The sequence below is a fragment of the Trichosurus vulpecula genome, chromosome 5 (assembly GCF_011100635.1).
Source record: "Trichosurus vulpecula isolate mTriVul1 chromosome 5, mTriVul1.pri, whole genome shotgun sequence".
Taxonomy (NCBI): Eukaryota; Metazoa; Chordata; class Mammalia; order Diprotodontia; family Phalangeridae; genus Trichosurus; species Trichosurus vulpecula.
In genome coordinates, this window is record NC_050577.1 from 277,269,573 (window position 1) to 277,296,340 (window position 26,768).

At 37.7% G+C, this 26,768-nt stretch overlaps 1 protein-coding gene across 1 annotated transcript in view; it reads left to right on the forward strand.

Moving 5' to 3' along the window:
• The first annotated feature begins 3,117 nt into the window (after positions 1-3,117).
• The window catches only part of CCNT1 (cyclin T1), a 35,015-nt gene continuing 11,364 nt past the window's right edge, over positions 3,118-26,768 (forward strand). Inside the window, exons 1-3 of the mRNA XM_036761129.1 lie at positions 3,118-3,335; positions 6,058-6,139; positions 26,131-26,259. Coding sequence (XP_036617024.1) covers positions 3,184-3,335; positions 6,058-6,139; positions 26,131-26,259 — 363 coding nt within the window. The 5' untranslated portion in view covers positions 3,118-3,183. The remainder of the gene's footprint in view (positions 3,336-6,057; positions 6,140-26,130; positions 26,260-26,768) is intronic.

Here is a 26,768-nt window from a genome sequence, read left to right on the forward strand (position 1 = left end):
ATACATACACACAAATAAAAAGGCTTCTTCTAAATCCTCATCCTGGACCTCTCCTCAGTGTTGAAAATGCAGAAACTACCTTTTGGGTTTCCAGGGCATCGCTGTCTGTTGGTTCTCCTCTTACTTGTCCAGGTGCTTCTTTGATGGGTCATTATTTGTCCGCTCCCCAAATGAGTTCGCTTAAGGCTCTATTCTAGGCCCTCATTTCTTCTTTCTACACTCTCTCAATGATCTCATCAGCTTCCAAGGGTTCAGTATTATCTCTCTGCCGATGGTTCCCAGATACATATTTCTCTCTCTTGAGCTTCAAGCCCACATCAGCAACTGCTTATTGGATATTTCTAAATGGCTGCCCCATTTGCATCTCAAATTCAACATGTCCAAAACAGCTCATTATCTTTTCCCTAAAACCCAACCTTCTTCCTGATTTCCCTATTTCTGTCAAGGGCACCACTATTTTCTTACTCACCCAGGTTTGCAACCTGTTACCTCTTAGTCTGGCCCAGAATTTGTTGATCGATTGACTGACTGATCTTCAACTCTTCACTTTCTGTCACCTACCCTCCCATATCATTCAGTTGCCAAATCTTGTTGATTCTACCATTACAACATTTCTTGCAGACATTCCCTTCTCAACTCACATGGCCACATGGCTCTCACCACCTCTAACCTATTGCAATGGCCTACTTACTAGTCTCCCAATCTCTCCCTTTCCTCAAATCTCTCCTATTTTCCAATCTATTCTTTACACAATTTCCAAAGTAATAATCCTAAAACATAAGTCAGGCCATGTCACAGCCCCCCCCACCTCCCACCCCCAGCTCAATAGGCTCCAGTGGCTTTCCATTGCCTATATAATCAAATGCAAAATCCTGTTTGACATTTACCAACCTTCAGACTTGCCTATCTTCTTCCTAAGCTTAATATATGTTACCCTCTCTCATGTACTTCAGCATTTTCCCTTCCCTATCCCCTTTTTTGGCTAAAGATTGACCACCACCTCTATTTCTACCACTGCTGGAAGGAATCCAGAATCCCAGTTCCACTTAACCCCTTGTTTACTCCTGATCGTAGGCAGTAGGCCAGAACCATTGAGGCTCCCTGACCTGCACAGTGGATGTAGTTGGTCATAGCAACTGAACCATTAGAATCCTTCCAGTAAGCTGGAGGACAAATTCTAGCTCCCCTTCCCCTCCCTTATGACTCGTCAATGTACCTTAAATATTCCTGAACCTTGCCATCTGCCCCATCATTTTATCCTTAGGACTTCTGGACCTTTCCATTTGCCGTAAAGTTGATTCCTATATGGCATCTCATCCAATTAGAGAATGAGCTTCTTGAGAGCAGTACTGTCTTGACTTTCCATTTGTATTCTCAGTGCTTACACAGTTCTTGGCACATTAGGAAACACTTAATGCTTTTTTTCATTCATTCTGCAAGCCAAACTAGTCTTGCTTTACCTCACATGACATTCAATCTCCATTCCCTGTGTTGCTGTACAGGTTGCCAAGAAGACCAAATAGATTCACAGAGTCAGACACTACTTAACAGCAGCAATAACTTTCTGAATGGAATGCAGATGAAGGAACAGGAATCCTTGACTAAAGCCCCTGTTTCAGTATTCCTGGTTGTGCATGAAAACTGCATAGAATAATGTGAGGAAGGATAAATGTTTAATCACCAGGCTTTCTGGGGGGGAAAATTAAATGACACTCCTCCACCTTTATTCTGCATTTCGCCATCACTTTCTTAGGTTTAGACAATCAACAAAACAATGAGGCCCCATTTATAGTTTTCCGATTTCTTAAGGTGTAAATACGCTGAAATTTTAACAATCAACTCTGGTTCTCTGGTTGACTCCAGCATACCTCACCTGCTTTTTTTCCTTCTCAAATAAGTCATTTTGCTTGCCTGGGCCTGTGGCTAAAGATGATCATTAAAGTCCCTACCTTTTTGGTTCTATTCTTAAATCACTTTAAGTGCCAGACTGCAATGAGGCATTTGAGAACCTTGGGTCAGGCTTGTGAATTGCACCGCCCCCCCCCCCCCCATCCCTCCAAAAGCTTAGTGACACATTCCATTTAATAGCAAAAAATAAATACCTCCAGATCAGGAAGAATGCATTTTCTTATTATAAACATGCATTTATAAAAAGCAGCATTCGATACTGTCCCCTACTGCACATCACCTTGCCCTTCGCCCCAGATCTGTTAGGAGGGAATACGTCTTATCCTAAATCCTGGAATCACCCTTTCAGATTTTGTACTGTTATTACTAAAATTCACATTTTAAAACATGACCCTACTAGTTCTGCCACTCTTTCCTGCTCCGTCACATATGCGTGGGGCGCGTGGATGACCCAAGCCCGAGACCTGGAGTCCCAATCACTGGGTTCGAATTCCAGCTCCACTATGTGGGTGACCACGGACAAGCCACATTTCACGGAAGTGTTGGACCGTATGATTCCTAAAGTCCCTTTCTAGGTCACAATTCTACAATCCAGGAGGTGAGGCCCGCCCCACCTCGCCTCAGCATAGGACCCGCCGCCCTCAACTAAAAGATAGGGCTTCCAGGTCCCTTTATGCACCTTCGTGCAAAAACACCCAAGAAAGGGCGGGCCCCCAACGTGTCATCCTCCCAGGTCCGCAAGTCCTCGGAATCGCAGTAGCGGAAAATCACTAAAAATAATTAACAACCATCAAGCTAATCTTGACGCTTGCTTGCTCCCTCCCTCCCACATCCGCCTTATTCCCGGCAAGGAAAAACTCCACCCTTCTCCCCCACCCCCGTCCCAGTCCCAGTTCCAGTCCCAGTCCCAGTCCAGGCTAGGCGCGAGCGCGCCACAATCGTCGCTCCTCCCCGGATCTTCTCTCGCTCGGAGACTCGGACTTGGGGCGGGATGTCTTAACAAACTGACCACTAACTACGACCTCCTCCGGATCTGCGCCCTGGAACCAGCCAATCCGCTCGAGGTTACCGCCCTGGTCCGAGGTCAAAGTGAGGCACTCTGCGGGAGTACCCGCCTCTCGCTCCGCCCCTGACTCCTTGCGGGGGCCCTCGGGGGCCACGGAATCGGATGTGCGTCACCGCGCGCTCCCAGCGGATGTACGTCGGTGCGCAGTTGACGCCGGGACGTGCTTGCCGCTGCTGCCGCCGCCGCCGCCGCCGCCTGGGTGAAGCACTATGGAGGGAGCTTCGGCTAAGCGCTGGTACTTCACCCGGGAACAACTGGAAAAGAGCCCGTCCCGTCGCGCCGGCATCGACCCGGACAAAGAACTCTATTGCCGGCAGCAAGCAGCCAATCTGCTTCAGGACATGGGGCAGCGTCTCAACGTGTATCCTTACGGCCGCGGCGCGGCCTAGGCCTCGGGATCGCTCCGCTGGGCCTCAGGTTCTGGGTTCGGTCAGGGGATGAAGAATAAGGAGACTGGGAACGGGTCCTACCATCTTTTCCTTTTCGGGCTTCAGAGACCTCTGAGCGGGCCCAGGATGCCGGCGCGGGGAGGATTAGGCCACTGTTTCCGTGGGGGGAGGTGAAGTGAAGTCATTTCCCGCTCCACGGCCACCGGCTGTCTCGTCTTTTCAGCTCAGTGCGTGCAGGTTGTGTGTTAGCCTTTTCCCTGACATTTTTTTTAAGCTTTGTGCGGCCTACCCGCACTCGGCCTTGGAAAATTGGCCTGCTTCTACCCCAAGGGGGTTAGGAGAAAGGGGTTTCCTTCAGCTGCGTTCTACCTTTTGTTGAAGACGTGTCGAAGGGTGAGGCAGGGAGAAGGGAGACGCGGATGGGTTGTGAAGTAGAATTGTTAAACAGGAATTGCTTACAGGGGTTGAGTGGAATTTATGCCCCAAGTGCTTTAGGTAGTGACCTCACTGTAAAAACACTGGCATGACCTGAATTAACCTTCTCTAATTTTGTCACTGTGCCTACACCTCCCACTAGTAGAAATTATCAAAACTCCTGTATAACTGACTTGGTGTTGATCCCCATTTGAACTCAAGGCCAGTTCTGGACTAAAATTTTAGAAAATTTTTTGGCTTTAAAAATTTTTATTTATTCTTGTTAATGTTATAGCTTATATAAGGACCCTGAGTGTGGATTAGAACAATATTACCTATACTAAATTCCTTTCAGTCTACTGATAGTCAAATTTGGATTGGATGATCTAAGGTAGGAGTTCTTAACCTGGGATAGATTTCTAGGGGGTCTGGATGAAAAAAAAATTAAATCTTTATTTTCTGTTAAAGCGGATAAAGAACCTGATCCTAGAGTCAAGGAGACCTGAATTCAGCCCCAGGTACTTGGGAAAGACAGCAGGGACACAAAGAACAAAGAGCCTGCTCTCAAGGAGTTGGCCATTTATTAGAGGAATTTGTGCTTCTGTTATAAGGTTGAACTATGTAACTTTAAGGTCTTTCTGCTCTAAGATGTCATTTTAGTGGAGGAGGTAAAATGAATACATCAATAACTGCTGCTTGACTAGATACAGAAATTTTTTAGTACCTAGATTAACAATTGATAATCATTGGGAGCATTCCTTTGTTTTGGATCAAGATATCCTTGTTGGTGCAGAAACAGTACAGTTATAAGCTCCTAGAAAACCTACTGTGTAGCATATTAGACACCTCAATATGAAAACTTTTCTCCCATTGTAGGGTAGTATATCATAATGGTCAAATGAATGGGATACACAAAGTAAAGGCCATAGAAAATTAGAGAAGGGAAAGATGTGACTCCGGTACTACTGTGAATCTGTATGTTAGTATATATAAAAGACTGGGTTCTAAGTTGTTTAAAGCATGGTGGTATATATTACTCATATTGAGCAATGAAGTTGCTAGTAGCAATTATTATCTGTGTGTCAGACAAAAATCAACAGTTCTTTCTGCATTGTGCGTATGGGGTTCTTGATTGTTTGGCTGGAATCTACAGTTCTAAAGAAAAAAAGGCCAAGGTCTGTTACTGCATCCTGAGCCATCTCCAGTCTTCCTGATCTATACCTTGCCCCTGGGCCCAGATGACTCTGAAGGAGAAAGTGAGGTTGGTGACTTTGCACCACCCTCCCTCCTTAAATCTAATTCACTTGCAAGTTATGACATCGCCTTCCTGCTGTCATGATCCTCTTCAAGAATGAAAGACAAACAACAACAGTAGTTTCTAGAAATAGGCTACTGAATGCCTTAGAAGAGCTTGTTTGCCTTTTTTCTCAAATGCTTTGGCTTCCTGGCAGTCTGTAGGTATTCCCCACCGGGAGTTGTGCTCTTGTTCATTCTTAGAGCAATTTTTCTTTGGTGTTGAATTTTCCCCCATTATCAAGTTACAACTTACATGTCTTAGAGTTGCTGGGGACACTGAGAGACTAAGTGGCTTACCTGTTGTTACAAAACCAAGACTGACTTTTTAAGAATAAAAAACCTTACTGCTATTTTACGTATTTGTTTTATTGAACAAATTTTTGAGTGCTTAGTATGTATGGTATACGCAGAATTGTGCTAGACTTTTTGAATGATAAGAAAAAGTATAAGGTCTTTCTGACCTCAAGCGTGCAATGTAATATAACTACAATTAACTGTAATAGAAGATTAAAAGAAATGCTTTTAATTTTCCAATAGAAATAGGAAAATCTCCTTGACCTTCTAAGTCATAGGGTCATGGGTTTATAGCTTGGAAGAATCTTAGGGATCACAGAGTTCAACCCCTTCATTTCAGAAGAGAGAAAACAGGAGGCAGAGAGGTGACTCTTAAGATGGCGCAAAAAGAGTCGGGAGTGCTTTAATATCCCAGCATTCTGTAAATATATCACATTTGATGCTATGCTTTTGTGGGTCTTTAGAGCAATTTTTCTTTGGTGTTTTATTTTTCCCCCAGGACCACGTTGTATAATCTTAAACTATTCTTTCATATGTACCCAGGACCTGTGATTGCATTGATAGATTATATTTTCATGCAGAAGGAATTATTTTTATACTTTATATGGTCTTTGAGAAAGGCAGAAGATTGTTATGTTTGTGGGAACTTTGGTCTGTGCCTGTCTTCATTTGTACTTAACTTAAATTTAGCTCCCAACTGACTATCAACACTGCCATTGTGTACATGCACCGATTCTACATGGTCCAGTCTTTTACACAGTTCCATCGGAATGTAAGTATGGTTTTACAAAGGTTAGAGGGATACTTTAAGAAGCACTCACTGTGTTGTGTGCCAGGCACTTGCTAAGTGCATTGCAAACATCTCATTTGATGGAGAAGTGTAAACAATTGGTACTTTCTGTACCTGATCTTATTTATTTAACCTATAGATGATTTGGAAGAGGAGTACATAATGATAATTCCAAGGCAGTTTCAGTTCAAAAGACACTAATTTTTACTAGAGCACATTAAAGGTTGAAAGAAGTAAATTTAAGACTGCTTTACGCAACAGTTAGTAAATTTGGGAAACTTAGAGATGGTAGGCACTAAAAGTGTAGAGAGAGATAGGGAGATAGGGACTGGACCTATGATTTCATTGATATAAAGAACTTTTGTGAGGAAACCCCTGCATTGATCTGGCAGCTCAGCACCTTCTCTGCAATTTGAAACAGGGCTGTCCAACCTTAGGATTTTATTAAAACAATAGACAATATATTTTGATTTGCCATTTTAGTGAGAGCTTTGTGGTAGCTCATCGTTTACTAAAGCATTTATGTAGTGCTGGCTGCACTTTGGACAGCCTTGACTTAAAATATTCTTAGGGAGTTGTCTAGAGTATTGAGAGTTTAAGTGACTGTGTCAAGGTCACAGAGCCGTTGTATATCAAAAGCAGAACTTGAATCCAGTCGTCTTGACCTTGTGGCTAGCTCTATCCACTACCCCAAGACTGCCTCTTAAGAATGTGAATAGATTTGAAATGAGTTCAAGTAAATTCAGGAAAGTCATAGCAAGTTATAGAAGACTAAGATGTTTAGGATATAGCACTAACCTTTTTAATTTAATGTCAGGGAGGATATAATTGGTTGGCTGCAATGAAAAACTGAGTTGGAATCCTACCTCGCACACGTCATAGCTCTTTAACCCTGAGCAAGTCACTTAGCCTCTCTCTCTAAACCTCAGTTTTCTCCTCTACAAAGTGGGGATAATAATAGTCCCTACCATGCAGGATTCTTAAGGTGAATCAAAGGAGGTGTTATTCACGCATACACACATACACCACACAATATGAGTATTATTCATATCGTTGTAATTATTTAATACCACTGTCAGACAGAATACCGGGCTAGGCAAACTTGGGTCCTTGGAGCTGAACTTACGTTCTTAAATTTCGAGGTAACCTGGAGAAAAGCCTATGGGTGTGGCAAAATCAGGGTTGGGAACCATTGTATGCATAACTGGATTATTTTTCTGGTTTCGAACATTTGAGGTGTCCACTTTGAAAAGGACTTAAGCAGATGTTATATTAGCACCTAGTATGGGTTTTCACCTTGACTTAATCAGAATGAAAGTATTAAAATTGGAAAACCTAAAGCTTTTTAAAGAGGCAACAGCTGCTTTGGTCATTCACAGGGTTCTTTAAGTCCTGTCCCATCTCAGTGTGCAGGGTATCTTGTATGATTTGAAGCCTACAATGCAATATGAAATGATTATGTTCACTGTATATATAAAAATACACAATTTGACAGATGTTACAGCTAAATTTCAGAAAATATGCAACTTCATAATAGTATTTTTTTGGTTTAATAAGTTGGATTCATGATAAATAATGGTTTTAGAAGAATTAAAATTATAGACAACCCGAAGGATAATAGAAAGATGCATACTTTTTCTTTTTTTGGGAACAATCACTATCAGTTTTCCATCTAAAACAGCTCCCTCCCCACAAAAAAAAAGCCCTTTTAAACAAGCATAGTCAAGCAAAATATCTGCACATGTCTGTACCTCTAGTAGTCCATTCTGTTGAGTATTCTGATTCATCACTGGTCTTCTGAAGCCTATATTGTTCATTGCATTGAACAAAAATCTTAGTCCTTCAAAGCTGTGGCACGGAAGAAGGGGTACTAGACTTGGAGTAAGGAAGACCTGGGTTCAAATCCAGCCTTAGATACTTAGCAGCCGATTGACCTTGGGCAAGTCACTTAACCTTTGCCTCAGTTTCCTCAGCTATAAAGTAGAGGAAAATAACACCTGCCTCCCAGGGTTGTTAAATATAAATACATATATATGTATATAAATAAAAATATATACACATAAGTAAATATAAAATGAGATCAGTTTTGTTTAGTACCTTCAAACCTTAGAGTGTTACCTAAGTGAGAGCTGTTATTGTTATTCCTTACTAGCATTATGGTCATTGTATAAATTGTTTTCCTGGTTCTGCTCACTTCACTTTGTATCAGTCCATGGAAGTCTCCCTAGGTTTCTTTGAATCTGTCCCTTTCATTACTTCCATTTCTTTTGTACCATCATAATATTTTTAGCCACCCCTTAATTTATGGACACCTTCATTTCTAATTCTTTGCTATAACAAAAAATGCTGCCATAAATGTTTTTCCATATGTGAGTCCTTGTCTCTTTCTTAGAACTCTTCATGGTATAAAACTAATGGTGGTTTTGTTGGATGAAGGGGATGGGAACAGGTTAATAGCTTTTTAAGGAACCCAGCCTTAAACTTTTCCCCCTGTACTATATAGTACTGAAAACATGCATAGTTTGAGGAAAAGAACCTTTTCTCCTACTTCAAATTGAAAAATACTGAATCATTTGTCCCAGGCCAGGGTGTTTCAAGGTAAAGTGGAGGCAGTGTGGCACAGTATAAAGAGTTTTGGGTATCGAATCAGAGGACTTGGACATCCTGCCTCTGGTGCTCGCCTACCACCTTTGTGAACTGGTTTGGGCAGGTCACTTAACTGCCCTGAGTCTCAGTTTCCTCTACCATCAAATGAGGGTTTTGGACTAAGTTATGAGGGAGTCCTTTTGAGCTGTATATAACATCCTATGATTAATTGCTTTATTTTGGAAAAACTTAAACTTTTTGGACTTTCCCTCCCTTAAGAGAATAAATATTTCTGGAACTTGTTGTAGGAATTTTTCCTAGCTAAGCCTTTACAAGTACTGTATAGGCATTTGTGAATTTTTTTTTCCTTAGGTAAACCTTGAATTTCCTCGTCAGAGTGAAGAACATAGCAGATTTTCTATACTTTTTAAAAACAAAACCTTTCCTTTGCCTTGTTGTGCTCTGTAGCTTTTGTCTTATTTTCCTCTTGACATTCATTACCAGATTTTTAGGAATGGTCTGTACATGCTGCCTTCATTGCTCCCAGTCCTTTCTTAAGCCTTTTCACTTTGTCTTCTACCTCCCCTTCGCCCACCCACCCCCATTTTACTGAAACTGCCCTTGCAGATAAATAAAGATCTCCTTTTTGCTTAACTTTTGTGGCATGTGATCATCTTCATTAAATTTCTTTCTTCCTTTGGTAATATTGTCTTTGTTTTCCAAGTGAGCTTCCCCAAGGCCTCTTTTTTCCTATTTATGTTCTCCCTTTCAGAGAATTTATCTTTTAATGGTTTCAGTTACCATTGCTGTTCTGATAACTCCAATTCTTAGCCAGATTCCTTCTCTGCAATATCAATTCAGTATCTTCAGACGCCTATGAGACATTTCCATCTGCATGGAAATTTCCAGCTTGCTATTATTTCAAAGCCAAACCTGTTTCCTCAAGCCCCACTACCTGAGGGGGGGAAGGGACAAGAAATTGACTTGCAATCATATCTTCCTTTCCATTCCCACTACTACCATCCTAGTTCAAGCCTATATTTTTTTTAAAAATGCATGGACAGAGGATTCTGGGAAGATGGTGGAATAAGGCAGGACATTATCTGGCTCTCCAAAATTCCCCCACGAACAATTTAAAATAAAGTCTGAAAGTTAAATAATTAAGTCTGTGTGAAGCAGTTATTCACCAAAGACAACTTGAGAGGACATTAGGAAAGATGTGACCCCTAGGATGATGGTCTGGCTTGATGAAAGTGCAGATATAGCAGAATCAACACACAACAAAACCTGGGGGCAGCTGTGTCTCAGCCTCAGCTTCAGGAACTTTTCCCTCATCATTAGTGTCGGGGTTGGAAGGGAGTTGGATAGTGGTGCAGCAGAGCCCGGGGGGTCAAGGTGTGCAGACTAAACATGGTCCTAAGGCTTTGGCTTGGGTAAGGAGGAGGGAACACACACCAGTGACGGGGTGGGAGTCACACTGCCTATGGACGCTTGCAGTGTCCCTGCTTTTGGTTCCAAGGCAGAGCAGTGAGCTGAAGCTTGAAGCCCCAGGAGGGACCACAGGGAATTAAGAGCGTTTGCTGCAACAGCTGTGGCTTGGAGAGAGGAGTACTGGAGATCAAGCCCTCAGATAGAACCCAGAAAAGAAACATCGCAAAAAAAAACTCTGAATCCTCAGATATTATCCCTGACACTTCAGGATTAGAGCCCAACTCTAACACAAAGTTAACAGCAAAGAAATACGCCTCTTAAAAAAAGAGTAAGCAAAAGAGAAGGAACCAAAGCCTAGAGAGCTACTAAGGTGGTAGAGAAGCTCTGATTTCAAACTTGGAAGAAGATAATGAGGTTAAAATAGCTACTTGTACTTCAAATGGTCACAAGCACAAAAAGAGTTTTTGGAAGAGCTTAAAAAGGACATTAAAAATCAAATAAGAGGGTGAGGAAAAAATAGAAAAAAAATAAGAGTAATGCAAGGAAATAAAAAAATTATGAAAAGAAAGTCAGCCAATTGGAAAAAGATCCAAAAACTTATGAAAGGAAATAACTTCTTAAAAATTAGAATTGGGCAAGGGGAAGCCAATGCTGTCACAAGATGCCAAGAAATAGTAAAACAAAATCAAAAGAATGGAAAAAATAGAATGCGAAACATCTCAGAAAAACAACTGACCTGGAGAACAGATCAAAGAGAGACAATAAGAGAATTGTTGGACTACTTCAAAGTTGTGGTTAAAAAAAGTCTGGACATTATAAAGAAATTATTAAGTAAAATTGCCCTGAAGTTTTAGAATGAGAGGGTGAAATAGAAATTTTAAAAATCCAATGATTACCACCTGAAAGAGATCCCAAGATGAAAACTCACAGGAACATCATAGCTTAATTTTCAAAGCTCCCAGGTCAAGGAGAAAATACTACAAGCAACTGGGGATGGGGGGAAACGATTTTAATATTGTAGAGCTCCAGTAAGGGTAACACAAGATTTACTAGCTTCTGTATTAAAAGACTGAAGGGCATGAAACATTATATTCCAAAGAGCAAAAGAGCTGAGTTTGATACCAAGAATAATTTAACCAGCAAAACTGAGTGTAATCATGCAGGGAAAAAAAACTATATGTAATGAAATAAAGGACCTTCAGGTATGTTTTGAAGGAAAGCAGAAATGAACAAAAAATTTGACCTTACAAGAATCAAGAGAAACATAAGAAGGCAAACATTAAAGACCAATCATAAAGGATTTAATAAGGTCAAGCTGTTTACTTGGGAAAATGTTATTTGTAACTCTTAACTACCATTATTTAGGTAGCTTAAGAGAACATATATAGATAGCTTGGAGGTGGAGTTAAGTATGATGGGATGATCCTAAAAAAATTGGGTAGATAGAAAATGGAGCAATTATTCAAATGAGGCATGAATGGAAGAACCGGTACAGTGGAAGCAGGAGGGGGTGGAGGGTTGGTGGTGCTTGCTAAAACCTTATCACTTCAGGACTGGGTTAAAGGGAGGATAACTTAAATCTAGAAGGGTTTAAAAGTATTAACTTACAAAAAAAATAGGGGGGAAGGGGATAGAATAAGGGAGAGACTCAGAAGGGTGTACAGATCAAGAAATAGGATAAGGGTGGCATTCTTAGAAGGGATTTGGATTAAGAAGGCAGTGGTTACAAGTAAATTAGATATTTGAGGAAGGATAGGGTAAGAAGAGAGGGAGAGAAGGACAAATGGGAAAATAGGATGGAGGGAAATATGAAGCTAGTAATAACTTTGGCTGTGAGTATTTATGGGTGAGTACATCACCCATAAAATGGAAGCAGATAGCAGAATGGATTAAAAACCAAAACCAACAATGTTGTTTTCAACAAACACATTACACAGAGAGTAAAAATAGAGGACTGGAGTAGAATTTACTATGCTTTGGCTGATGTAAAAAAAAAAAACGTGGGTAACAATCATGGTCTGAGACAAAGTTGAAGTTGAACAGGGAAAATACACATAATAAAAGGTACCATAGATAATGAAGTAATTGATATTAAACCTATATGCCCAAATAGTATAGTATCCATATTTTTAAAGGAATAGCTAGAAGAATTAAAAGTATAAATAGATAGCAAAACTATACTGGTGGGGGGCTTCAGCCTTTCTCACTCAGAACTATAATATAACCAAAAAAAAATAAGAGTTCAAGGAAATTAATAGTATTTTAGCTAGATGTGATAGGTATCTAGAGAGAATTCAATGGAATAGAAATAGAAAGGAATATGCCTTTTTCTTAGCCGTTCATGGTACCTTTACAAAAATTCACCATGTATTATGGCATTAAAACCTTAGTTGAATGGAGTAAAGCAAAAATACTAAGTGCATCCTTCTCAGATCAGAATGCAATAAAAAAAATTCATAACCATGGAAACATTAAAAATTAGTTGGAGACTAAACAACTTTTATTAAAGAAAATGACTGAGACAGCAAGCCAAAACCTATGAGATGTAGCAAAAGCAGTAATTGGGAAAATTTTTATCTCTAAATGCTCATATCAGACAAAGAACAGACCAATAAGTTGGGTATGCAACTGAAAAAAACCTATTATAAAAAACTAAAAATCCCAATGTAAACAAACACAAGTTGGAAATCCTTAAAATTAAAGGTGAAATTAATATTGAATGTAAAAGTTGGTTTTATGAAAAAAACTCAATAAAATAGGTAAATCATTAGTATGATTTAAAAAAGAAAACCAAATTACTAGTGTCAATAATGAAAAGGGTGAATTTACCTTTAATGAAGATGAAATCAAGTTATTTGGAGTTATTTTGCCCAATTGTATGCCAACCAATTGAACAATTTAAGTGAAATGGAATACTTAATTATGTTATTCTCCTGGTTCTGCCCACCTCACTCTGCTTCAGTTCATGTAAATCTTTCCAGGTTTTTCTCAAATCTGCCTGCTCGTTATTTCTTATAGCACAATAGTATTCCATTGCATTCATATACCACAATTCGTTCAGCCTTTCCCCAATTGATAGGGAATATTAGCCAGTCTGATAGGTGTGAGGTGGTACCTCAGAGTTGTTTGAATTTGCATTTGACTTAGTTCTCTATGTATTTGAGAAATGCCTTTTATCAGAATCACTGGCTGTAAAAATTGTTTCCAGCTTTCTGCTTTCCTTCTAATCTTGGTTGCATTGGCTTTGTTTGTGCAAAGCCTTTTAAATTTAACATAATCAAAATTATCCATTTTGAATTTCATAATGCTTTTCTCTCTTGTTTGGTCATAAATTCTTCCTTTTTTCATAGCTCTGACAGGTAAACTATTCTTTGCTCTCCTAATTTGCTTATGGCGTCACCCTTTATATCTAAATCAGGACTGTCCAAAGTGCTTCCTGATTTATGTGGCTGGCCAACAAGCATGAAATTTACATAAATGTTTTAGTAAACAAAACTGAGCTACCTCAGAGCTCTCACTAAAATGGCAAATCAAACTATATTGTCTATTGTTTCAATAAAAACCTAAGGTTGCACAGCCCTGATCTAAATCATGTGCCCATTTTGACCTTGCTTTGGTATACGGTGTGAGAGGTTGGACTATGCCTAGTTTCTGTCATACTGTTTTCCATTATTCCCAGCAGTTTTTGTGTATTGGTGAGTTCTCTTCCCAGAAACTGGAGTCTTTATGTTTATCAAATAATAGATTACTATAGTCATTTACTCCTGTGTCTTGTGTACCTAACCTCTTCATTGATCCACCACTATATTTCTTAGCCAGTACCAGATAGTTTGGATGATTACTGCTTTATAATACAATTTAAGATCTGGTATGCCTTTGCATTTTTTTCAGTTAATTTCCTTGATATTCTTGACTTTTTGTTCTTGCAGATGAAATTTGTTATTGTTTTTTCCAGCTCTCTAAAATAATTTTGGGTAGTTTGGTATGGCACGAAATAAGTAAATTAATTTAGGTAGAATTGCCTTTTTTATTATTAGCTCATCCTACCCTTGAGCAATTGTTTAGATCTGACGTCATTTGTTTGAAAAGTGTTTTGTAATTGTGTTCATATAATGCGTGGGTTTATCTTGTCAGGTAGACTCCCAAATAGTTTACATTGTCTACTGTTATTTTAAATGGAATTTCTTTCTATCTCTTGCTGCTGGGCTTTTTTGGTAATATGTAGAAATGCTGATGATTTATGTGGCTTTATTTTATAGCCTGAAACTTTGCTAATGTTGTTAATTGTTTCAAGCAGTTTTTTAGCTGATTCTCTAGGATTCTCTAAGTATAACATCATATCACCTGCATGGAGTGATAGTTTTGTTTCCTATTCTAATTCCTTCTAATTTGTTGCCTATTCTAATTCCTCCAATTTCTTTTTCTTCTCTTATTGCTATAGTTAACATTTCTAGTACCATATTAAATAAGGATGGTAATAATGGGCATCCTTGTTTTACAAAACCCTGATCTTGTTGGGAAAGCTTTTAGCTTATCCCCATTACGTATAATGCTTGCTGATGGTTTATCATCTTAGGGTAAACTCCATTTAGTCCTATGCTCTCTAGTGTTTAATAGGAATGGGTACTATATTTTATCAAAAGTTTTTTCTGCATCTATTGAGATAATCATATGATTTCTCTTAGTTTTGTTATTGATATGGTCAATTATGGTGATAGTTTTCCTACTATTGAACCGGCCTTGCATTCCTGGTATAAATCCCACCTGGTTATAGTGTATTATCCTCATGATAAATTGACGTAATTTCTTTGCTAATATTTTATTTAAAATTTTTGCATCAATATTCATTGGGGAAATTGGTCTATAGTTTTCTTTCTTTGTGTTGGCTCTTCTTGGTTTAGGTATCGTCACCATGTTTGTGTCATAAAAGGAATTTGGTAGGACTCCTTTGCTTATTTTTCCAAATAGTTTATGTAATATTGGAATTAATTGTTCTTTAAATGTTTGGTAGGATTCACTTGTAAATCCATCTAGTCCTGGAGATTTTTTTCTTAGGGAGTTCATTGATGACTTGTTCAGTTTCTTTTTTAAAATGGATCTATTTAAGTATTTTATTTTCTCCTCTGTTAATCTGGGGAATTTATGTTTTTGTAAGTATTCATCCATTTCACTTAGATTGTCAGATTTATTGGCATGCAGTTGAGCAAAATAGCTCCTAATTGTTTCTTTAATTTCCTCTTCACTGGTGGTGAATTCACTGTAATTTCTTTCTTCTTTTTTTAAAAATCAAATTAACCAAAGGTTTATCTATTTCATCAGGTGGGTTCATTTTTTCCATAAAACCAGCTCTTAGTTTTGTTCAATAGTTTTCTTACTTTCAATTTTTATTAATCTCTCCTTTGATTTTCAGAATTTCTGATTTGGTGTTTAATTGGGTTTTTCATTTGTTTTTCTAGCCTTTTTAGTTGCATGCCAATTTGTTAATCTGTTCTTTTTCTATCGTATTTATGTAAGCATTCAGAGATATAAAATTTCCCCAGAGAACCGCTATATCCCATAAATTTTGTTATGTTTTCTCATTATTGTCTTTCTCTTTGATCAAATTATTGATTGTTTCTATGATTTGTTGTTTGACGCACTCATTCTTTAGGATTAGAATATGTAGTTTCCCATTATTTTTAGTATATCTTTCCTTTCCCCTTATTACACATGATTTTCATTGCATCATGATCTAAAAAGGATACATTTAATATTTCTGCCTTTCTGAATTTGTTTATGACATTTTTATGCCTTAATATGTGGTCAGTTTTTGTGTAGGTGCTATGTACCACTAAAAAAAGATATATTCTTTTCTATCCCCATTCAGTTTTCTCCAGAGACCTACCATACCATATCTAACTTTTCTAAAATTCTATTCACCTCCTTAACTTCTTTCTTGCTTATTTTGTGGTTAGATTTATCTTGTAGAGGCGCAGGTTGAGGTTCCCCACTAGCATAGTTTTGCAGTCTATTTCTTCCTGTGATTCACTTAACTTCTCTAAGAATTTACATGCTATACCATTTGGTGCATTTATGTTTAGTAATGATATTATTTCATTGTCTATGTACCTTTTAGCAAGATATAGTTTCCTTTCTTTTCTCTTTTAATCAGATCTATTTTTTTGCTTTTGCTTCATCTTAGATCAGGATTTGCTACCCCTACTTTTTTTTCACTTCATCTGAAGCATAATATATTCTGCTCTATCCTTTTACCTTTTCTCTGTGTATATCCCTCTGCTTCAAATGTGTTTCTTGTAAACTACATATTGTAGGAATCTGGTTTTTAATCCACTCTGCTATCCACTTCTGTTTTATGAGAGAGTTCATGCCTTTCACATTCACAGTTATGATTACTAACTTTATTTCCCTCCATCCTATTTTCCCCCTGTTTATACATTTCTCTCTCCTTTCACCCTCTCCTCACCAGCGTTTTTCTTTTGACTCCTACCTCCATCAGTCTGCCTTCCATTCTATCAGTGTCCCCTACTCCCTTTTCTTTCCCCCTTTCCCCTTCACTTCCATATAGGGTAAGATAACTTTCTATACCCAATTGAGTATATGTCATTCCCTCTTTGAGGCAAATCTGATGAGAGTAGAGATCAAATAATGCTCACCCCCTCCTTTCTTTCCCTCTACTGTAACATCTTTTGTACCTCTTTACATCATGTAATTTATCGTATTTTGCCTCCCCCTTTACTCTTCTCCCAGTACAATCCTTTTTTTCACCCTTTAATTTTTTTTGTATTGTGACATCAAAGTGAACTTATACCCACACCCTCTGTCTATGCATACTCCTTCTAACTGCCCTAATAGATACAATTCTCAAGAGTTACAAGTATCACCTTCCTCTGTAGGGGTGTAAACAGTTTAACTTTAGTGAGTAACATGTTTTGTTTTTTCTTTCCTGTTTACCTTTTTATGCTTGTCTTGAGTCTCGTATTTGAAGATTGAGTTTTCTTTTTCTTGAGGGTGGCAAGGTAGTCGGAGTTAAGTGACTTCCCCTGGTCACATAGCTAGTAAGTATCACGTGTCTGAGTCATATTTGAACCCAGATCCTCCTGACCCCAGGGCCAGTACTCTATCTACTGTGCCACCTAGCTGCCCCAGCATTCATTTTCTATAAGATTTTGAATTTCACATTTTCTCTTCCTCCCTCCTTCCCATCCCCCCAAGACAGCAAGCAATCTGATATGTTATACAAGTGCAATCATGTAAACATATTTCCATCTTAGTCATGTTGTGAAAGAAGAAACAGAACAAAAGAGAAAAATCACAAAAAAACAGTGAAAATAATATGCTTTGATCTGCATTCAGACTCCATAATTCCTTCTCTGGATGTGGATAGCGTTTTCTATTGTGAGTCTTGGAATTGTCTTGTATCATTGTATTGCTGATGAGAACAAAGTCAGTCATAGTTGATCTTTGCACAATGTTGCTGTTGCCTATAGACAATGTTCTTCTGGTTCTGTTCATGTAGCATCAATTCATGTAAGTCTAGGTTTCCAAGTCCTTCAATCCTTTAATGTAGAAGCTGCTAAGTTCTGTGTAATCCTGACTCTGGCTTTTTGATTTTTGAATTGGTTCTTTCTGGCTGCTTGCAGTATTTTCTCCTTGACCTGATAATTCTAGAATTTGGCTCCTTAGAGTTTTCATTTTTGGATCTCTTTTAGGAGGTGATTGGTGGATTCTTTCAGCGACTATTTTACCCTTTGGTTCTAAGATATCAGGGCAGTTTTCTTTGATAATTTCTTAAAGAGGCTGCCCAGGCTCTTTTTCTTTTTCCTTAATAGTATTTTATTCTTTCTCCAATTACATGTAAAGATACTTTTCAACATTTTTCAGCATTCATTTTTGTGAAATTTTGGAATTCCACAGTTTTCTTCTTCCTTCCCCCAAGACAGCAAGCAATCTGATGTAGGCTAATACATGTACAGTCATGTTAAACATTTCCACATTAATTATATTGTGAAAGAAGAATCAGAACAAAAAGGGAAAACCACAAGAAAGAAAAAACAAAACAAAAAAGTGAAAATAGTATGCTTCAATCTGCATTCAGACTCCATAGTTTGTTCATCATTTCTTATAGCACAGTAGTATTCCATTACATTCATATACCACAACTTGTTCAGTCATTCCCCAGTTGATGGGCATCCCCTCAATTTCCAATTCTTTGCTACCACGAAAAGAGCTGCTATAGATATTTTTGTACATGTGAGTCCTTTTCCCTTTTTTATGATGTCGTTGGGCTACAGAGCTAGTACTCGTATTGCTGGATCAAAGGGTATGCAGTTTTATAGCCCTTTTGGTATAGTTCCAAATTGCTCTCCAGAATGGTTAGATCAGTTCACAGCTCCACCAACAAGGCATTAGTGTTCCAAATTTCCCACATCTTCTCCAACATTTATCATTTTCCTTTTCTGTCGTATTATCAGGCGCTCTCTCTCTCTCTCTCCTTTTATAATCAGAGCTTCAGGTAGTCCAGTAATTCTTAAATTATGTCTCCTGAATCTATTTTCCAGGTCAGTTGTTTTTCCAGTGAGGTATTTTACATTTTCTTTTTTTTTTCATTCTTTTGATCTTGTTAGATTGATTCCTGATATTTCATAAAGTCATTAGCTTCCACTTCCTAGTTCTGATTTTTAAGAAATTATTTTCTTCAGTTAGCTTTTATACCTCCCTTTGCACTTGGCCAATTCTAATTTTTTAAGGGATTGTTTTCTTCAGTCAATTTTTGTCCTTCCTTTTCCAGGCTGTTGACTCTCTCTTGCATAACTCATTTCTTTTCCCATTTTTTTTTTCTTATTTGATTTTTAAAATTCTTTTTGAGTTCTTCCAAGAAGGGTTTTTGGGCTTGAGACTAGTTCATATTTCCTGTTGAGACTTTATATGTAGGCATTTTGACATTTTTGTCCTCTTCTGAGTTTGTTTTGATCTTCTCTGTCACCATAGTAGCTTTCTATGATCAGGGCTTTTTTCCGTTTTTTACTCATTTTTAAGCCTATTTCATGACTTTTAAATTTCAACTCTGCACCTAGGACATAGAGGGTATTGTCCCAAGCTTCTTGCACTGGGGGCCAGGGGCCTGGTCACTGGCTTTTTACACCAGGGCCTCAGGTGCTGGCGGCTTGCCCGCTGTGCTGGTGCTAGAGGCCTCACTACTAGACTGCTGTGCCATTGGTCTGCTGAGCCAAGACTGAGGCACTTCGGTTGCTAATCTATCTGCACTGTAGGGACGAACCTCCTGCTGGCTTGCATGGACACTGTCTGCCCTGGGCTGCACTCCCCTTTTACCCAAGTGAGATACTCCTTATCTGAAGTCCTTCTAAGTTGTCCTAAGCTGGAAAATTGTTTCATTCTGTCTTTTGGTGGGTGCTGTCACTCTAGAATCCATTTAGAGGCTTGATTTAACCTTGCTTCCAAGTGAAACTAGGGAGAGCTCAGGCAACTTCCTTGTTTCTTTCCTTTGTCTTGACTCCACCCCTCGAAGTGGAAGAATACTTAAAAAAATATAAACTGCCTAGATTAACAAAAGAGAAAATAGCACATCTAAATAACCCTATTTTAGTAAAAGAATTGAATATCCTATAAATGAGCTTCCTAAGGAAAAAGCATCAGGACCAGACAGATTTACAAGGGAATTCTACTAAACATTTAAAGATCAACTAATTCCATTATTAAATTAATTATTTGAAATAATAGGCAAAGAAGGACTTCTCCCAAACTCCTTTTATGAAACAAATATGGTGCTGATACCTAAACCAAAAAAAAATTATAGACCAATTTTGTTAATGAATATGGATGTAAACATCTTAAATATAATAGAGGCTAGGAGACTACAACAATATATTACAAAGACTATCCATGGTGACCAAGTGAGATTTATACCAAGACTGTAGGGATGGTTTAACATAAGGAAACTTATTAACATAATTGACTATATCAGTAGATGCAGAAAAAGTTTTTGATAAAAATATAACACTGATTCCTATTAAAAAACACTTGAAAGCATAGGTATAAATGGGTTTTTACCTAAAATGATAAGAAACATCTACCTAAAAGTATCAGCAAGCATTATTTGTAATGGAGATAAGCTAGAAGCCTTCCCAGTAAGATCAGATCTTCCCAATAAGTAACAAGGGTGCCCATGATCAGTACTTTTATTCAATGTTGTATTAGAAATTCTAGCAATAAGAAGAGAAAAAAGAAATTGAAGGAATCAGAATGGACAATAAGGTAATACAACTATCTTTTTGCAGACAATATGATGATGTACTTGGGAAATCCTAGAGATTCAGCTAAAAATTAGTTAAAATAATAATTTTAGCAAGGTAGCAGAATAGAAAATAAATCCACATAAATCATCAGCATTTCTATGTATCACCAACAAAACCCTGCAAGAAATGATATACCATTTAAAATATCTATGGACAGTATAAAATACCTGGGATTATACCTGCCAAGACAAACCCAGAAACTATATGAACATAATTATAAAACACTTTTTATACAAATAAAGTCAGATTTAAATAATTAGAGAAATATTAATTGTTCATGAGTGGGCAGAGCCCATGTAATAAAAATGACAATTCTATCTAATCTGTTTATTCAATGCCATCCCAATTAAATTACCAAAAAATTTTATTGAGCTAGAAAACGTAACAAAATTCATTGGGAAGAGCAAAAGGTCAAGAATACCAAAGGAATTAATGAAAGAAGTGTAAATGAAAGAAGTTTAGCAATAGCAGATCTTAAACTATATTATAAGACAGTAGTTATTAAAACTGGCTGATATTGGCTAAGAAATAAAAAGATGGTCAGTGGAACAAAGTAGACGTAAACTACACAGTAGTAAATTATTATAGTAATCTTGTGTTTGACAAATAAAAAGATTTAAGCTTTTGGGATAAGAATTCAGTATTTGGTAAAAATTGGTTGGGAAAACTGGAAGGCATTCTGGTAGAAATTGGGTATAGACCATTATCTTACACCATTCACTGTGATGTGATCAAAATGGATACATGACCTAGGTATAAAGGGAGATATATGAAAATTAGAGAGGAACATGGAGCACATTATCTGTCTTACTTATTGATAGCAGAAGAATTTATGAATAGACAAGATAACATTGTGAGAAGCAAAATGGAAAATTTTGATTGCATTAGATTAAAAAGGTTTTATGCAAACAAATTTCATGTAGCCAAGATTTGAAGTAAAGCAGAAAATTCAAAAAAAAAATTTATAGACAGTTTCTTAAAGGTCTCATCTCAAATTTTAAAAGAAAATTAGTCAAATATGAACAGAGTTTTTTTCTGTGAAATCAAAACTATATGTTGTCATAAAAATGCTCTAAATCATCATTGATTAGAGAAATGCAAATTGAAGCAACTTTCTCATATCTATCAGATATGGCTAAAATGAAGGTTACATTGGAGGGAATGTGGAAAAATTGGGCCACTGATACACTGTTGGTGGATCTGTGAACTGATTCAACCATTTTGAAGAGCAATCTGGAATTATGCCCCCAAATTTATAAAACTCTGTATACTCTTTGATCCAGTAATACCACTATTAGGTCTGTTTCCCAAGGTGATAAAGGAAAAAGGAAAACAACCTATATATTCAAAAATATTTATAGCAGCTTTCTTTGTGGTAACAAAGACCTGGAAATTGAGGGGATACCCGTCAATTGGGGAATGGCTAAACAAGTTGCAGTATATGATTGTGATGAAATACTGCTGTGCTATAAGAAATGGTGAGCTGGTTGATTTTAGAAAAACATGGAAACACTTGCATGAAATAATGGAGTGAAATGAGCAGAATGCAGAGATCATGGTATATAGTCATAGCAAGCTGTTGGTATTATATTCCAGTCAAGAGGTGATGAGTGCCTTGGACTAAGGTGTGGGTGGAGAAAAGGGCCTGAATTCAAGAGATTTTGTGAAGGATATATTGTAGAAACAGCAAGATTTGACAACTGATTGGATATGTTGGGTGAGGGAAAGTGAGTAGTCCAGGATAATACCAAAATTAGGAACTTGAAACATTGGAAGGATGTTGGTACTTTTGACAGAAATAGGGAAGTTGTTTCCAGAGCATCCAGTTTGAAATGTCTAATAGGGAGTTGGTGGTGCAGAACTCTCAAGGAAGAAACTGGGACTTGATATATACAGACTGTCTCTAAAATCTTAGTGGAATTTTAATCTAATTACTACACTAAGCCTTTAGAAAAACCTGCTATAGATCTAGGAGTCATCTGCATAGAGATGATAAACCCATTGGAGCCAGTGAGGTTACTAAGAGTATATATAGGGAGAAGAATAGAGGACCTAGGACATCACCCTGGGAACCACTCGCAATTAGGGGGCACAGTGTGGGTAAAGGGACAGCAAAGGAGATTTGAAAAGAGGCATGTCAGGCAAACTGGAAGAGAACTACAAAAAACTAGAGAAAAGAAAGTATTCAGGAATAAAGAAGAGTCAGTAGTGTCACACATGATAGAAAAATGTTGAGAATGAGGACTGAGAAAAGACCAGCAATAAAGAGATCGTTAGTTACTTTGGATAGAACAGTTTCTGTTGAGTGACAGGTTAGAAGCTGGATTATAAAACATTGAGGAGTGAGAGGAGAGGAAGTGGAAGCAGTGAGTATAGATACTTATTTCAAGGAGTTTGGCTGAGAAAAGGAAGAGAAATAGAGGATGATAGCTTGAGGGATTGTTGGGTCTAATGAAGGGGTGTTTTTTAAGGGTTAAAATGTTTGAAGGCATTAGGAAGTGACCAGTTGGTAGGGAGAGGTTGAAGATTTGTGGGGGGGGAGGGGAGTAGAGTTGACTAAAGTTGCTTTCTGCAATAGAAGATTCGAGGGGTTAGGATCATGTAGAGGCATAGGCCAAGGGCCACCTCTTTATCAGAGACTGAAGAAAGGAGTAGTAGATGATCTCAAGGGGTTTTTTGGTGAAGAGAGAGAGGGTCATATTAAATAGCCACATTTTTCCCCCAATAAAGTAAAAGGCAAAGTCCTCAGCTGAAGTGAGGGGAAGAGGACGTCTGGAGCACTTGAGTGAAAAGGTTTGGAATAGTTTCTCACTCACCACTTCCACTTGCTCACCCTTCTTTTTCTTTTCAGTCTCTTGAAATTTGCCTTCCAACTCCACCATCTGATTGAAACTCTTCTCTTTACTCCCCCCAGTTCCCCTACCCCCCCTCATAGCCTCTCAAATCTCCTACTGGCCTTTGTTGTTGTCCTTATTCTGTTTGATTCCTCTGAATCATTTGACACTATTAAAACCTCCTCTTGTTTACTCCTCCCTTGGTTTCTAGGACAATACTTTGTTCTGGTTCTCCCCTTATTTGACTGCCCCTTAATCTCCTTTGCTATTCATCCCTTATCTACTTAGGTTTCCTCTAATGTAGTGGCATCAGTGAGGATCCTTGTGGCCACACATCTGTTATCTTTTTTTTGTTTTCTTAAATATTTCCCAATTACATTTAATTCTGTTCAGTGCAAGCATTTGATACCTCTGCTCTAAGACTGTCCTGGGTCCTCTTTTCTGTCTGTGGTCTCTTAATAATCTCATGGGCTTTCCTGAGTTAGTACAGATGATTTCCAAAGTTATATATATCCATCTCTGATCTCTCCTGAATGACAGGTCCACATTGCCAATTGCCTTTATCTGAAAGTCCCATCAACATCTCATTCAGCATATCCAAATGCATCTCTAGAGCATCTTAGAAACTGATTATCTGTTAACAACCTTCTCCTTCATCTTGCATGCACCCAGATTTGCAACCATGTCAGATGTTCTGCTTTAAAAAATCTTCAGTGGCTCCTTATTGCCTCTAGGATATAAAATTCAAACATTTCAGTTTGGTATTTAAAGTCCTTCGCAGGTTGGTCTGAATCATATTTCATATTGTTTCATATTACTCCCTTTCATACATTCTAAATCCCACCCAAACTAACCTATTAGCGGTATCCTTGTACCAGACATAACATCTTCCTGCCTCTCAGATGCCTCATCACTGAATTTCATTTCCTCTTCAAGCCTCCTTCCCTTTTTCTCTGCTCCTCTTCAGGTTGCCGTATATTTAATTAATGTGTACCCCAGTAAAATAGCCAAATACTTTAAATGCTCCATGAAGGATAACACTGCTTTGTTTTAATCTTTGTATCTGCAAGACCTACTTAGCACAATGTCTTGATACAATTGAATTGAACCATTGATACAATTGAATTAAACTTTTGTTAATGTAAGCACAAGGGAGTTTAATGAAGGAATGTTTCCAGAAAGAAGTGATTTTGGAAATGATAATTTATGGATTAATAAAGAAGAGTGGACACTTCAGGCAGCGGAAATGAAATTACATTGATAAAGATTCTACTCAGTGGCAAGGCAGAAGTTGAAAGGGGTGACATGCAAGGACATTGACTTGATGGGATTTCAGGAGCCCTATTGAATAATAGTGAGATAGAAGTTTGAAAATACAGGCCTTGAATGAAAGTTTATAATCCTGAGTGTAACACATTTAAAAAATGATTTTTGTGGAATCGCCTGGGATAGGGAGCTATTTTTTTTTCAATTATCTTTTTACAAATGCTATCAGTTGTTGATGATTTCCTTGTGTTTTATATCCTTTTTGGATTGATTAACCATAACAAATGGATAATCCTAAATTCAGTATGTACTAATTAATATGAGCCAAAATAAAACAGTATAATGAGGAAAATTAGGTACCCCAAAAGAAACCCCTCATTTCTTTGTACCTTGTTTTAAACAAACCTAATATATAAAATTCTTTATTTATGAAATGGATAAAATAATGAGTGGCTTTTAACTTTAAAGAAGTCCTCTGAATATCCTTGTGAATAATGAACTTCTTAGTAAATTTAATATTTAATTCATAGTTTGCGTAAAAATGATAGCTAGCTTTATATAGGAGCATGTGCCAAAGTCAAATATAATCAACATGTAGTTTAACTAGCTTTAATTATATCTTTATTAGCAATGTAAGGCATAAAATATCTTTCTTATTTTTGATAGGACTTTTCTTCCCCCCCCCATTTTTTTCATCAACTCAAGGTCTTCATGCTGCTCATGTTTGGGATGAGATAAATGCAGCACCCAAGGCCACATGTAGTTAGGGCTGAACAAAGAAAAAGATAGTGGCACAAACCAAAAAGTTTTAAGATTGATAGCTGTTTCAGCAAATGCAGGCCACATGGAGAGATTTTTCAGCCTGGTAAAAATATGTTGTGCTAGAGAAAACTACCGAAGTAATTGCCAACTTGTAAAAATATAAATAAGAACACTATCACCAGTTGCTGTGCAACTTTCTTATGTGGTGCTATAGAATTAATAAAGATCCAGAAGAATTCCATATTTTTCATATTTACACATATATGGAAAGGATCTCACTGTGTGTGTGTGTGTGTGTGTGTGTATACACCTACAAATACAGAGAGAGAAAACCTTGGACAGCATTGTCTTTAATATGAAGTTTAACTGATGTTGTTACTTTGGCCTCCACCTTCCTTAGCATGGATGTTCATAGGCTTTTGTTTTGTGGTTTTTTTTTTTTTTTTTTTTTTTTTTTTGTTTTACCTGTACATTTTATATTTGACCTAGAGTTAATGATAGTGACTAAGTAGCCTACTTAGGTCCGGACTTGGAAACTTAAACTAAGGAGAGATATATACGAAGGACAGCTTTAACGGAAAATATGAAAGCTTTTCACTGTAGGTTGGCTTTAACTGCTTAACTAAAAGTAGCTTCTCATACAGCCAATAGGAACTGCTATTAAAAAGATATGTGAGATTAAAGCACAAAACATCCCGGGTTTTCTTTGTTTTTGTTTTTGTTTCTTTTTTTGTGTATACTTGGTGTTAGAAATAACATTTCTCTTTTTTTCCCCTTTAAGAGTGTTGCTCCAGCAGCCCTTTTTCTGGCAGCTAAAGTAGAAGAACAACCACGAAAACTAGAACATGTAATCAAGGTAGCTCATGCTTGCCTCCACCCTCTGGATGCACTTCCTGACACTCGAAGTGAGGTAAGGAATTGTTTTTCAGTTGTGACTTGCTTTATGTTTCTAACAGTTTATGTGTAAATTGAGTTATCTCAAGTGTACAATGGGCACTGACAAAGGAATCTCTGAATGAATCTTAAACATTTAGGATTTCTTGCAATGGGTTTCCTCAAGCAGAGCACATCTGTATTGGCTTTAGTACTAGAAGTCAGAGGGAGGCAGGTGTGGGGTAAAGATACTTAAATAGGTTCTGAAATGAGGAGTTTCTTCTTTAGCATGTGAAGAAAGGTAGGTTTTTACGTTATCTCCCTAATTGGTTTTTTCAAGTTCACAGACTTCTGTCTTGTCTTCCTTAGTCCTCTCCTTTTAGATTCTACATCAGAACATCTTTAGTTGGAAGTTATGGATCTGCTATATTCTAAGGCTTCTAGTTTGCAGTTTGCTCCTGTAAGCAAGCAGGAGAAAACCCCCTTTTCCCCAGAATATTTTCACATGTTTTATCTCATTTGAATCTCACAGAGGGAAAGGGGAAA